The sequence below is a fragment of the Apostichopus japonicus genome, chromosome 15, assembly GCF_037975245.1.
Source record: "Apostichopus japonicus isolate 1M-3 chromosome 15, ASM3797524v1, whole genome shotgun sequence".
NCBI lineage: Eukaryota > Metazoa > Echinodermata > Holothuroidea > Aspidochirotida > Stichopodidae > Apostichopus > Apostichopus japonicus.
Genome location: NC_092575.1, coordinates 23,338,539 through 23,351,949, shown reverse-complemented (window position 1 = coordinate 23,351,949; position 13,411 = coordinate 23,338,539). Strand labels below are relative to the sequence as shown.

Sequence of the window (13,411 nt, the reverse complement as noted above, 5' to 3'; positions counted from 1 at the left end):
GTATTTTTGTTCGTCCGTCACGTACGTCCGTCACACGTACGTCCGTCACGTTATTTTTGTTTAGATAAACAATGTATTTTAACATGTTTATCACTACATTACCTCTGAATTTAATAATCAAACCCATTTAGTTATTAACACAGATATTAGGTAGTCTTGTGGTTGCTTCATTAGCATAAATGTAGTGGTATGCAAACATTGCATACTTCAGTGTCAACTAGCATATATATTTGTGTTATTGGTTAGCACTTGGCAAGATATCAAAGAAATGGCATGGTATTGAACCACATGTACAGTATGCTATTGTCTACATTGATATAACACTTTCATCTAAAAGCCTTGTTCACATCAGAAAACACACAGAGGGGATAGGACCGAATCATACTGTATCCCCTGCTCGAGATCAACATCCTAGTGTAAATACTATCCTACTCAGGGTCAGACCGCGACATGTTGGTCCCCTGTTTTGGGGATATCAGTTCCAGCCTGAGTGTGAACACTCGGGGGACCAAGGTGACCCGAGATCAAGGCAAATGAACTACAAAACACCATGCCTGTGCCACGCACTATTAGGCAAATTAACCATGGACATATATGGAACTATTAGCTACAAACTATTTGTTTGTGTACAACATTGTTTATTGTAGTTCTGCCATTTGTTCTTCCCTCTGACCATGAGGTTTCCTTTCAATATCCAACATATATACTGTATATGTTACACTGTGTTCAACTAGTTTTGAGTAAATAATAAATCAGTTTTAGAAGGAAGATTGTCTGAGAGTCATCAAGAACTGTTATTGCAATTTAGTACTGCTGTAGTATGCATGTTATTGTTTTGATGTAATTTGTTCTACATTTGCTTTAGGTTCATTCCATTTTGTGTTGGGTTTCAGGTATCATTATGTGGAAGAAAAGTTAATTTTGAACCACATGTGCTCATAGTTTTATGTTGGTGGACAGAGTTACCAGATGGTTCTTACTTCACAGTGTTTGTTTGTATTACTTTTATACATGTTTCATAGTTGCTATACTAACCAAGGGTGTGCCACTGTATCTCTGTATCTTGACATGAGATATTTAAGAACTACAGGTATTGCAAGTAAATGCTCTCATAACTATTCAGCAATACTGCTGAATAGCTATTTGTAGTATGCACACCCTGGTTATAACACTGACTTCACTTGTTATAACAGTGTTATAACACTGACTTCTTTCTCCCACTTTCACCGCAATCTTGAATCTATATACATTGCATGCAGAAGTTAGTGACACTCATCTTTATTAGAAATTTGCCATACACTTTGTGCATTTGCACTTTTGTGAGAGTCACCATACAAATATTGTAACTTCCTTTTCATTGACTCAGAGTGGGAAATCAGAGCTGGAGCATGAGTTCAAGTGTGAACACTATAGGAGATTTTGGAAACATATTTGCGGTTAAATTGTCAACACAGGACTAAGAACAGGGGATCCAATGTCAACACAGACTAAGAGCTCCTGAAGCAATACAACACAATGTATCACACATCTGAAGTTCTGAATTTCTTGTTTGCTGAAATGTGCTGTTATACCATCCATACAGAAGCTTGCAGTCCATGTATTTTAATAAAAAAAATTGTCAAGTAAATAAACAGGGTGTGAAGAAAAGTGAAAGAAAAATGGTTTGGTGCTCATACCATCTTAATGTTAATAAAGACCCATCATTCTGACCCACTAGAGAACTTCAACACCCTAGGGGTGTAACATATGTATTGTTTGAAATGATGCACACAAAATTTTAAATGAGCTTACTAGGGATGCACCGGATCCAAATTTTTGGATCCGGCCGGAACCGGATTTTGCCAGATAGTACATGAAATCCGGCCGGATAAAATCCGGCCGGAACCAGATTTTTTCATTACACAAAAGAAAATCATTAATAAGAAGTAGAAGTATGAAACAAGGAGTATTATTTTGGTTGATCTTAGAAACAGTGGGTCAGACCATTGAGAAAATGAAATAAAACATGTTAAACCTAATTTTTCCTTACTTTGAATGTTTTTATTAAATTTTGGAAATAGTTTACATTGATTTAAGTGAATACCAACATCTTTTTAAGGAATAATTCAGGCCAGATTTTGAAAAAGATCCGGCCGGATTTTGAAAACTATCCGGCCGGAACCGGAACCGGATAATTGCTCACTATCCGGCCGGATAGTCCGACCGGACCGGATATCCAGTGCATCCCTAGAGCTTACCATTGATGATTTGCATACAACTTAAAGTGAAATATAGATTTCCAATAGAATAGAAATTTTGTGAGAGGGTAAACCTTATTTTCACTACTACTTTTACCTAAGTTGTTCCATTAGCCACAAGTAAATGAGCTGCATTATTGTGTACATCTGTCAACAATGGAAACTCTGGGTGAAGCTCTGTCACAAATTAAAATTTTAGGGATACCAAGTAGCACTTTTGTTTGTGACGGACGTACATTTACAATATAATTTCACACGTGTACGTCCGTCACAAAAAAATTGTACGTCCGTCACAGAGGAATTTTTGAATATATTGCAGTTAAGTGATAAAGGTTTCAACTGCTTGTTTACTGATATGTGTAGTTAAGAGTCTTTTTCATAACATGTATAGTAGTTTTTAATTGTATCCCATCCCAATTCACAGAAATTTTCAAAAGAAAAATATGATCTGAAAAAGTCACTTTCTCTGGGTACGTCCGTCACAGGGAGGTTTTTTGAGTATTTTTGTAGTTTATTTGGATGGCCAAGGAATGAAACTCCATACAAGAATAGTACAAGGTAGATGTTCCATAAAACCCAAATGAAAACTTATCTCCTATATATAGCCATTGAGATATGGATCAACAAACTGTCCGAAATGTACGTCCGACTTTACGGAATTGCCCCACATCAATTTTTAAGATTCATTGAACTGTATTCATTTACATCACTAAATCTCTTGGGTGGAAGACAATGTTTAACCATGTTTGCATCTGATATGTTTGTTTCAGATTCAAAGTTGACCAAGAAAGTACTAAAGGATCAACTAAAGGAATCTAAAGACAAAAGGCAGGAACTCTCTGACAAACTAACTGAATCAGAATATGAAAAACAACAGCTCACTGGAAGACTAAAGACAACAGAGGAGGAAAAAAACCAACTGACTGGAAGACTAAAGACAACAGAGGAGGAAAGACAACAATTCAAAGATACATTGAAGGCAACAGAGGAAGAAAGACAACAGCTGAATAGAAGACTGAAGACAACAGAGGAGGAAAGAAAACAACTTACTGGAAGACTAAAGACAACAGAGGAGGAAAGACAACAATTCAAAGATACATTGAAGGCAACAGAGGAAGAAAGACAACAGCTGAATAGAAGACTGAAGACAACAGAGGAGGAAAGAAAACAACTTACTGGAAGACTAAAGACAACAGAGGAGGAAAGACAACAGCTGACTGGAAGATTTAAGACAACAGAGGAGGAAAGAAAACAGCTGACTGAAAGACTTAAGACAACAGAGGAGGAAAGACAACAATTCAAAGAGAGATTGAAGGCAACAGAGGAAGAAAGACAAAAATTTACTGAAAGATTAAAGACAACAGAGGAGGAAAGACAACAATTGAGAGATACATTGAAGGCAACAGAGGAAAAAAGACAACAGCTGACTGGAAGATTAAAGACAACAGAGGAGGAAAGACAACACTTCAGAGATGAACTGAAGACATTCAAGGATGAAAATGAAGAACTACTTCAGCAACAAAAAGAGGTTAGACTTCACATAGCATGTGATTATAGATACTGTAACTGATGACCAAGTTACCTGACTTGGTTTATGAGAAATTTCGTCACTTGGGACAAGAATACCTTTCTGCTTGATCCATTAGTGTAAAGTGAATTTTTAAGTTACCATTTGCAAACACAACATGTATTTTCAGAAATAAGGGAATGGTTATTATGTCTAAAAGTAGATGTTAAATGATAAACATAAAAGAGCTATTTGTCTCAAGAATAGTATGCAAGCATGATGTTTAGTTCATATGATGTACAGTTGCTGTCACTGTATTAATATGTAGGTCAAAGTTCATTTGTAGTTCAGAGAGGCCAATCAGAACATGCAAAGGTAAAAGTCTTTAATCCCTTTATTTCAAGAACAGAACTTTCAGAGAGTATTCATTTCATGGTGGAATATGCTCTTTTAATGTGGAAGTTGCTACTCAGCTGAAGTTAAACTGTATTGTTCTAATTGTTTAGTTATCAGTGACAGTTTACATTAACTAGCAAAACTAAACAAAGGAATTTGTCATGTGCAATGGCAAAATATGTAGTACATTGAAGCATGTTACATCACAATATAAAATTAATTCAACTGATATCATTGAACATCTGTCCTTCGATGTGATAGGCCTAAATTCCTATTCTAGAACGGTAATTCCACCATTCCTGGCAATTCCTTTTGAAGGCAATTTGGTTACAGATCTCAGCACTAATTTATTGTAAACATGTGATTTTTCTGAGCATGGTAGTAATTTTGCAATAGTCACACCCTCAAGTAAGTGGTCAAAAGCTTATCAGTTCAGCCTGCCTGAAAATAAGTGTGAAGAATGTGGTCAACTTGAATAATGTTCTCCCTTCCGAGACAGGCTACTTCATAAATGTTTGATTCCTTGCCGAAGGCAGAAGGAACCTATTCGATGGTGATGGCGTGTGTGTGTATCTGAGTGTGGGTGCACTTGTTTGTATTCTGACTGAGGACTTGAACAAAAGAATTCCAGGACCTCAGTTGTGATTTCTAAAAAATCACCATGTCCTCGAAAGAATTCTATTGTAATGGGGTATTGTTTAGGTTAGGGTACATGGATTTGAACAATGGAAAAAACAATGGGGTCTTCGGTCTGAATGTAAAACACACCTAGTTGTGGGTTTGTGTATGTGACGCCTTGGCTTGTATTTAAACATGATATCTCAAGAGCCAAACATTGCCTAAAATTGAAATTTGGTTTGTAGGTAAGAAGATGGTTCATATTGTCTTTCATGGAGGTCAAAGGTCATTTAAGGTCAAGGTATGAAAACCTTGTAAACACAACATCTCAAAATTCGAAGTTGCTTGAACTTCAAACTTAGTATGTGGGTAGCCATTAGTTATTAGATGTTCTCTAACCTTTTTCATGGAGGTCAAAGGTCACCAGAGATCAAAGGTCACCAGAGATCAAAGGCTAACAACCGTGTAAACACGATATCCCAAGATGCAGAAGTTGCTTGAACTTGGTATGTTGGCAGCCCTTGCTGAGCAGATGACCTCTATTGTTTTACATGGATGTCAAAGGTCATTTGAGGTCAAGAGAGATCAAGGGCTGAAAACCTTTTAAACCCTGATATCTCAAGAAGTGAAAGTTGCTTGAACTTTATACTTTAGTATGCAGATATCCCTTAGTGATAAGATGTTCTCTATCATTTTTCATGGAGGTCAAAGGTCATATTAGGTCTGAAAACTTTGTAAACATAATATATCTCAAGAAGTACAACTTGCTTGAACTTTAAACTTGCTATGTTGGTAGCCCTTGGTGAGCAGATGATGCCTATTGTTGGTTTTGGTGAATATCGTAACCTTTGCAATCATGATGGCTACCTGTATGTGTGTACGTATATGTGTGTGTACGTATATGTGTGTGTGCATTTGTGATGCCCAGCTTGTAAACACAATAACTCATGAAGGGAAACTTTGACCAAGTTCAAGAAGGTTATTTTTTTCTGTTGTGGTCAAAGGTCATTTTAAGTCACTAGGGGTCAAAATGTGAAAACCTTGTAAACACCATATCTCAAGTAAAGACACTTGGGCAGACATCATATTTAGTGTGTAGAGGTACCACATAAGAAGCCTATTGTTTTCTGTTGAGGTCAAAGGTCATTTAGGGTCACTAGGGGTCAAATTGTCAAAACCTTGTAAACACGATAACTCAAGAAAGGATGCTTGGGCACATCTCATGTTTTACTGTGTAGATGTACCACATTGAGTACAGGAAGCATATTGTTTTTGGTGCTGGTCAAATGTCATTTGGGGTCACCAGGAGTCAAAATGTGGAAACCTTGTTAACACAATATCTCAAGAAAAGAAGACTGGGCAGACCTTATATTGATGTGTAGAAGTACCACATTGAGTAAAGGAAGTCTATTGTTTTCTGTGGAGGTCAAAGGTCATTTAGGGTCCCCAGGTTCAATTGTGAAAACCCTAAACACAATAGCACAAGAAAGGAAGTTTGGGCAGACCTCACATTTCTTGTGTAGAAGTACCACATTAAGTACAGGCAGCCTTTTGTTTGTGGTGGAGGTCAAAGATCATTTGGGGTCACAGGGGGTCAAAATGTGAACACATTGTAAACACTATATTTCGAGAAGGGAAGCTTGGGCAGACCTAACTTTGATGTGTAGCCAGACCACATTGAGTACAGGAAGCCTATTGTTCATGTCGAAGGTCAAAGGTCATTGAGTTCAGCAGGGGTAAAATTGTGAAAACATAAACCCAATATCTCACGAAGGGAAGCATGAGCAGACCTCATATTTAAAGTTTAGATGTACCTCATTGAGTGCAACAAGCCTTATGTTTTTGATGGAGGTCAATGGTCTTTTGGGGTCACCAGAGTTCAAATTTGAAAACCTTGTAAACATGATATCTCAAGAAGGGAAGGTCGGACCGATTCATATTTAGTGTGTAGACCTACTACATTGAGTACAGGAAGCCTTATGTATTTGGTGTAGGTCAAAGATCATTTGGGGACAACAGGTCAAATCGTGACAACCTTGTAAACATGATATTGCAAGAAAGGACAGATCTCATATTTGGTTTTTATTATGTACCATATTAAATTTAAATAGCCTATTATTGCTTTTGGTGGAGGTCAAAGGTTATTTGAGATCTACAAATGCCAAACATTTACTGTACTTGACTACCCTCTTACCTGTCCTTTCCACACTAACACATCTTCCTAAACATAATATCGCAAGGGCAGCTTGGACAGATCGCATATTTGATATGTAATTGTACCACATTGAGTACCAGAAGCCTTAATGTTGTGGGCGGAGGTCAATGGTTGTTTGAGGTCACCAGGGGTCAGATTGTGAAACCATGTTTAATACAATATTAAATAATGACTGATGTAATATTAGTATGTTGATGTATCTATCAAAGTTAGTACAAAAAGCTTGTTGTTGAGGTCAATGGTCATCTCAGGACAGCCTGTGTCATTTTGAATTTATTGTTTGTCATATCACACTGCTTCTCACTGTATTACTAATATCAAGTATGTTGTACACCCTCACTATACATTACATCAGATTCAAAAAGTAGCTCATGTTACATCATCGAAACCACTATGCATTTTTGCATTCTAGTTTTTCATGGAGGTCAAGGTAGTTTGAGGTCAACAGATTTGAAAGTCTGAGAAATTTGAAAATGCAATCACTTCAGAAGTTGCGACTTCAAACTGGTATACATAGTCATTTGCTATTTACATGTGTACAGTTTTCCTTGAGGTCAAAGGTCAATTACATGTTACAGTCAGAATGAGTCAGATTATGCATAAGTGAAGTTTTTTTGACAGATCTGCAAACCTCTTTGCATAGGTATGAATTACTCAATTCTGCAAGACTTGCCATTTCTGCTCAGCAATTCAGATCGTTGTAAAATACTGTAGCTAAAGTTTCTTCTCATATTGACAAGGAACCACTAAGTCATTTGACTTTTTTGTTATTTGTGGCAAGAAACCACTGGGAGGTGCATCCTTCTTGTCTCATTCACTGTGTTGTTTACATGACAGGAGCTGGAAGAGGCTAAATCAAGTCTGAGAGCTACAAAAGATGAACTTGTGAAGTCACAACTGGAATATGCCAAAGAATCCATGGCCTTACAAGAGGTCCTGAAGCAGACTAGGGAAGCCTTGAATCAGCAACAATTGGTAAGTATGATTAAGTATAGTGTATCTGTAGTTAGTATACCACCAGTAGCAAATTAAGTGTGTTTACAAAGTAAGCAAAGTATTGTGACTAGACCATTAAAGTGTTGAATTTATTATAACATATTCCACTGTTGATGGTATTACGGTGTGACAACATAATCTTGAGCTAACCAAAAGTGTTCTAATTCATGGTACATTTTACTACAAATAGTGTGAAGTGTAAAATGAGTACATTCAACTAGATGATGAAATCCGTTGCTTTTATCAGCTAAATACTCAATTGGTGTAACTTGACAGGTGACAGAAGGGAAAACAGAGGTTCTTTTTAAAGTTTCAGTACACCAAATAAGATAGCTTTCCTATGTTGTTTATTTTCAGGCTTCATCCGCTTCTGTTATGGAGGGAGAAACCCTACTTGAAGAACATGAAACTCCAGACATATCACAGCAATCAACTTTGGCAGGTAGGATCACAATAAAAAGATAATTACTGCTGCTGCTGGTTGTAAATTTCCAGGCAGTTTAATGTTACCTTATATAAGTCTGTTTATCCTTAAAAAGTCCTACCTGGAGATCTTCACAGCTGTCAGTGGAGATGTACGGAGAGGGTAGAGAGAGAGGGGGGGGGGGTTGGTGGGGGTAGTGACTTGAGTCAATTTAAGTAGTGTAGAATGGATTATCTAATGTCTATTATGTTAAGATATTAAAAGTCAAAAGAACTCTGCAGAGGTGTAAATACATTAAGGAGTATCATGGAAACAGGTTAAATCGTTTTGATTCCTAATCTTTGCGATGGTGATGACGTGTGTGTGTGTATGTGTGACTTACTCGTAAATGTCAGAAGGAAAACTGGGGTACATTTCACATGTGGTATGTAGGTTCCCCTTAGGTAGAACTGGTTTGGGATTGTTGTTGGCAGTGGTGAAAGGTCATGTGGGTCATCACAGGTCAAATTATGAAAACATTGTTTACACAATAATATCTCAAGAGGTGGAAGTTGCAGGTAGTTCAAACTTGGTGTGTAGCTTGCTGTTGGTGAGCAAAGGATCTGTAGTGTTTTTTATGTGAATGTCAAAGGTCATTGGAGGCCAACTGAGGGAAACATTGGGACAATCTTATAAACATGATGTCTCACGGAAGGCAGCCTGTTCAAATCTTACACATATGTAGCTTGTGGATTTCCTGTAATTAGTTCAGCGAATCCTATTGTTTGTGGTGAAAGGTCATTTTGGATCAGCAAAGGGCAAAATGTGATTATATCAAAAGTGCAATATCTCCAGAACCAGAATATTATAGGAGGTCATATATGCATTGTATGATAGCCTTGTGTATTTAATAGTTTGTACACAATGTGGTGTAGGTCAGAGTTCATTTGAGGTCACCAGGTGTGAATACGTGAACACTATGTAAATACAATATATCCAGATAGGTAACTGCAGTAGCTGGTGAATATGGCTATGGCTTCTCTATAATGAGTAATAAAACTATTGTTATTGGTGGACGGTACAGCTACTTATATGGGTTCAGCAAAGGTTACATTCTGGAAATTTTTAACATTACATCATAAGATAGGCAGCTTCAGAATAGATCAGGATATCATAGAGGTATATGACTTGCCTTTTATGTGTACAAGAGCCCAGTAATTCTTTGGGAAGGTCAAAGGTCAAAAAAGTGTAAAAACCTTGAAAGCACTATAGCTGGATAATTTTGTTTTCAAGAGAGACTTCTACATTAATTCAAGTCAATGGATAACAGAATTTAATTTATGAAAATCTTTCTTTATAATTAGGAATGTGGTCTGTAATAAGCGTTTGGTTTCAGCATGACTTTTTTGTGCAAGGACATGGTGTACATAAAAGCCCACAATCCTCTGGTAATCATGGGGTCACTATCTAATACAAACAAAATAACACATCTAGGTATATGTTGTATATCTGATCCAAGTTTTAGCAATTTTAATTTAACTAAGTTCATTTAGGAGTCGATCATACACCCATTTAGGAGATGTGTAAAAAAATAACATACGAAGCATGGAGGGTCATGTGATGTGCTCCATGGTAACAGTTATAATTTCTATCATATATAACCAAATAAGGACATAACAAGAACTTGAATTAAACGGTACATTAGATCTTCATCTGGCTAGATATCTACTGAATACAGTGACTGTGTCAGGGGTAAGTAAGCTTGAGAACCGTGCTAAGCACGGCTCCTACAGGTTGAATCACACTGAATACAATTGGTGAAAGTTACATCTTATATACTCTTTGACAATGGATTACAGAGGATGGGACAGGAAGTTACTCTGTCAACATGTTTAACTTTCTCCTTAAACACAGCCGGGTAAGCTACTAAGAAATGACCACACTATGACATCATTGGGAATGACATCATACTGAAAGTTATTTGATTGGTAGAGATCTGACATTCCTTGCACAGACAGGTGTAGAGTTTCTGTTGTAGAGACTTACTGTAGAGGTCAAAGTGCTAGGGACCTACAGGGACTTAGAAGTTTGAAATGTATATTATTATGTTGTTGGCGGGTAAATAGAAACTGTTAGTAACTTTCTGGGAAGTGTGATGTAAGAGGACTTCCTGTCTGTGCTTCTATAGTAGCTATTGCTGAGAGATTGTAAAGGTGAACCTAGGGTAAGGGGAAGGGGAGGTAGAATGGTAAAATGCTCTCTATAGATCAAGCATTTTCTCACACAAAGAAAATGAATCTCAACATCGTCATCAATTCATCATCCAAACTAGAGCAATTAATATCAAACGTGCAGTAAACGCCTGTTAAAGGTGTGGTGTTTGGATACAAAACTCCTACAACTTTGAACTGACAGAGGGTTAAATTAACATACATGGTTAGGAGGAGCATGGCCCTGCATGGTCAGTATGTTTTTATAGTGTATAGTAGGATGTCCAGATGTATACGTTGCTGGGGTCAACAAGCAAATAACATAAAGCATCAACACCTCCAATGTCCTGATTGTGAAATATTATAGAAAATTAAAGCCTCACCTAATTCCTCTTTATGATGTTTCGACCTGTCGGTCATCAAGTGAGGTAGATTACACCAGGATCCTAATACCTGAAGAGTATTTATGATTTTGAAATCATTTTATGTTAAATATCATCAAAAGGCTGTTGCAATGCTTTAAAAAGGTGCCAGTAATGTTGCTATGGTAACACTGAGGCTCGTTGTGTAGATGGGCAGTTGCATCAACGGTACTAAAGCAATTAAATTTATTCATATTCCACATAAATTATAGTTTAATCAGCTATAGAACTGATTTTTAAGAAAAGTATTTTGTTGTTATATATATATATAAATGCAATACAAATCAATCTAATAATCAACTGATAATGTGATCTCATCTATAGTCAGTTTATGAATTGTCTTCTTGTGCCGAGTGTGATCCTTAACTCTATTTTATCCTTTTATTTTCATTTCAGCTGATTACGGCAGATTAATGGTCAATATTGCCGATGATCTTACTCTAGACAGCACTCTGAAATTAGCAACTCTGTTTGGTCTACCACCCGCAGAAACTGATATGCTACGCAGGGTTTCTCTGATAGAGACACCAGGAATCACTCTGATTAACTTCATGAAGGCACGAAACATCATCAACTTGTACGATGTCACTAACCTACAAAAGGGTTTGGTTTATATTCAGCTAAACCGAACAAATGAAAACCTTTTAGCTCCATATCAGTCTAAAGTTGACCCCTTTCAGTTTGAAGAAAACCAAGCACCAGAACTGCTTGCCTGGCCTGGTAAGAATGGATACAATGATGTAATCAGAATACATAAAACAAAAATAATGCAGTACAGTAAAATCTCTAGAAATGTGTGTGAGTCAGGGGTTAATATTCTGCTTTCAGGCAATATGTTAATTGAACTAGTAATTATCATGATGTTTGTATGGTAAAAGTAATTATAAGTGGATCTTTTGACCATTTATATGTTCCCATTTGGTTTTTTTCTTTATAGTAAAAAGATTGAAAATACAACAATTCTCAAAAATTTAGTTCCCAAAGATTAGCCAATATTTGTAGGATCCATTTGAGCCATCTGGCCACTCTCAGAGAACGATGCTAGATTCTTTGATATTCCCGTTGTCTGCTGCCACTCGTCAAATTCTCTATCAACATAAAGCTTGTGTACCATATCTATAACATTTTGTATTATGATTCCTTCAATAATACCTCTTTCATAAATCAATTGCAGGGCTTTTGTATTGATGTAGAAATTAACATTAATGTCGCTCAGTATGGCAATTTTTTCATGTCAAGGCTTCAGTTAATAGTGTTTGTGTTTCCATTTATATTCTATGTTTAGTTGATAAATCAACTCCATCACAAGGTGAAAGAGAGGAATATCATGACCATAGTAAGGAGACTTTGATGGAGAGAACCTTGAAAGAGGAACTACCAAAGCAAAGTAAAGATTCACAAATACTTGAAATGAGGCAAAATCATTCATACATTGAACACAGGATAAAGTACGAAGGTGGAACTATTAGCATCATGGGGGTACATCTGACTATTCCTGAAGACGCTTTATCTTCTGATCATGTAATTGCCATTAAAGTGATCTATGATCCTGACATACACCTCCCTGGAAGTGCTCGTAGGGGCAGAATGACACCTCTGATAAAACTAGAGCCAGAAGGACTCGTCCTCAACAAGCCAGCTCAGCTGACTATTCCTCACTCGGCTATTATCCCTGAGCCAGATCGACATGGTGTTATTATCTTCACTGGTCTGAAAGATGAAACTTTACAAGAAGGTAGAGATGGTGACCAATAAACACTTTTTATGCAATTGATGAATGTACCAGGAGAAATAAAATGAGTTATATGCTGGGAATCATTACGGTAAAATATGTCTTAGTTAATAAGCTATTAATATTTACTGTATTTAAGATTACCAAGTAATATGTTTTGTATAATATTATATTACTATAGGTGAAATAACTTGGACCGAAGAGAAATCTATTGATTGGAAGCTGTACCCAGAGAAGATCAGTCTTGATATTAACATCCTGAGCTACGTCTTTGTTAATTTAGTTAGCCAAGAAACAGAACAGAAGCATATATTCCGTATTGTTACATTTATCGATGGGATACTCGATGCCAAAGATGATGTCTTAATAACAGTTTGTTTCTGTAAGGACAGTGATGAAGATTACAAGGTGAGGATAATCTCCTGTAACCATGGTGATATCTGTAGCAGTTTGAGGTCAATTCTGCTTTGTACTTTGATCTGTAAGTTGCCCACTGGGAATCTTGCTTTCTTTCACGATTTGTATAATGGATTTTATCGTGTTTTACTGGCAAATTATGAAGTGATTAGTTAAGGGTGCATTTTTATTGATTCATCATAGAACGTTCAAAAAGAAAACTTTATTACTTTTGAAATACAGAGTTTACACATAATTTGTAACAAGGATTTAGAGGAT

At 36.7% G+C, this 13,411-nt stretch overlaps 2 protein-coding genes across 2 annotated transcripts in view; both read left to right on the top strand.

Annotated features, from left to right (window-relative positions):
- LOC139980529 (uncharacterized) overlaps positions 1–13,411 on the top strand; it is a 290,788-nt gene that overhangs the window by 24,662 nt on the left and 252,715 nt on the right. The gene's annotated exons all lie outside the window — the stretch shown is intronic.
- Positions 1–13,411, top strand: part of LOC139981411 (uncharacterized) — a 45,038-nt gene that overhangs the window by 21,340 nt on the left and 10,287 nt on the right. The window contains exons 3-8 of the mRNA XM_071993783.1: positions 3,008–3,765; positions 7,811–7,948; positions 8,327–8,411; positions 11,401–11,724; positions 12,290–12,739; positions 12,918–13,144. Coding sequence (XP_071849884.1) covers positions 3,008–3,765; positions 7,811–7,948; positions 8,327–8,411; positions 11,401–11,724; positions 12,290–12,739; positions 12,918–13,144 — 1,982 coding nt within the window. The remainder of the gene's footprint in view (positions 1–3,007; positions 3,766–7,810; positions 7,949–8,326; positions 8,412–11,400; positions 11,725–12,289; positions 12,740–12,917; positions 13,145–13,411) is intronic.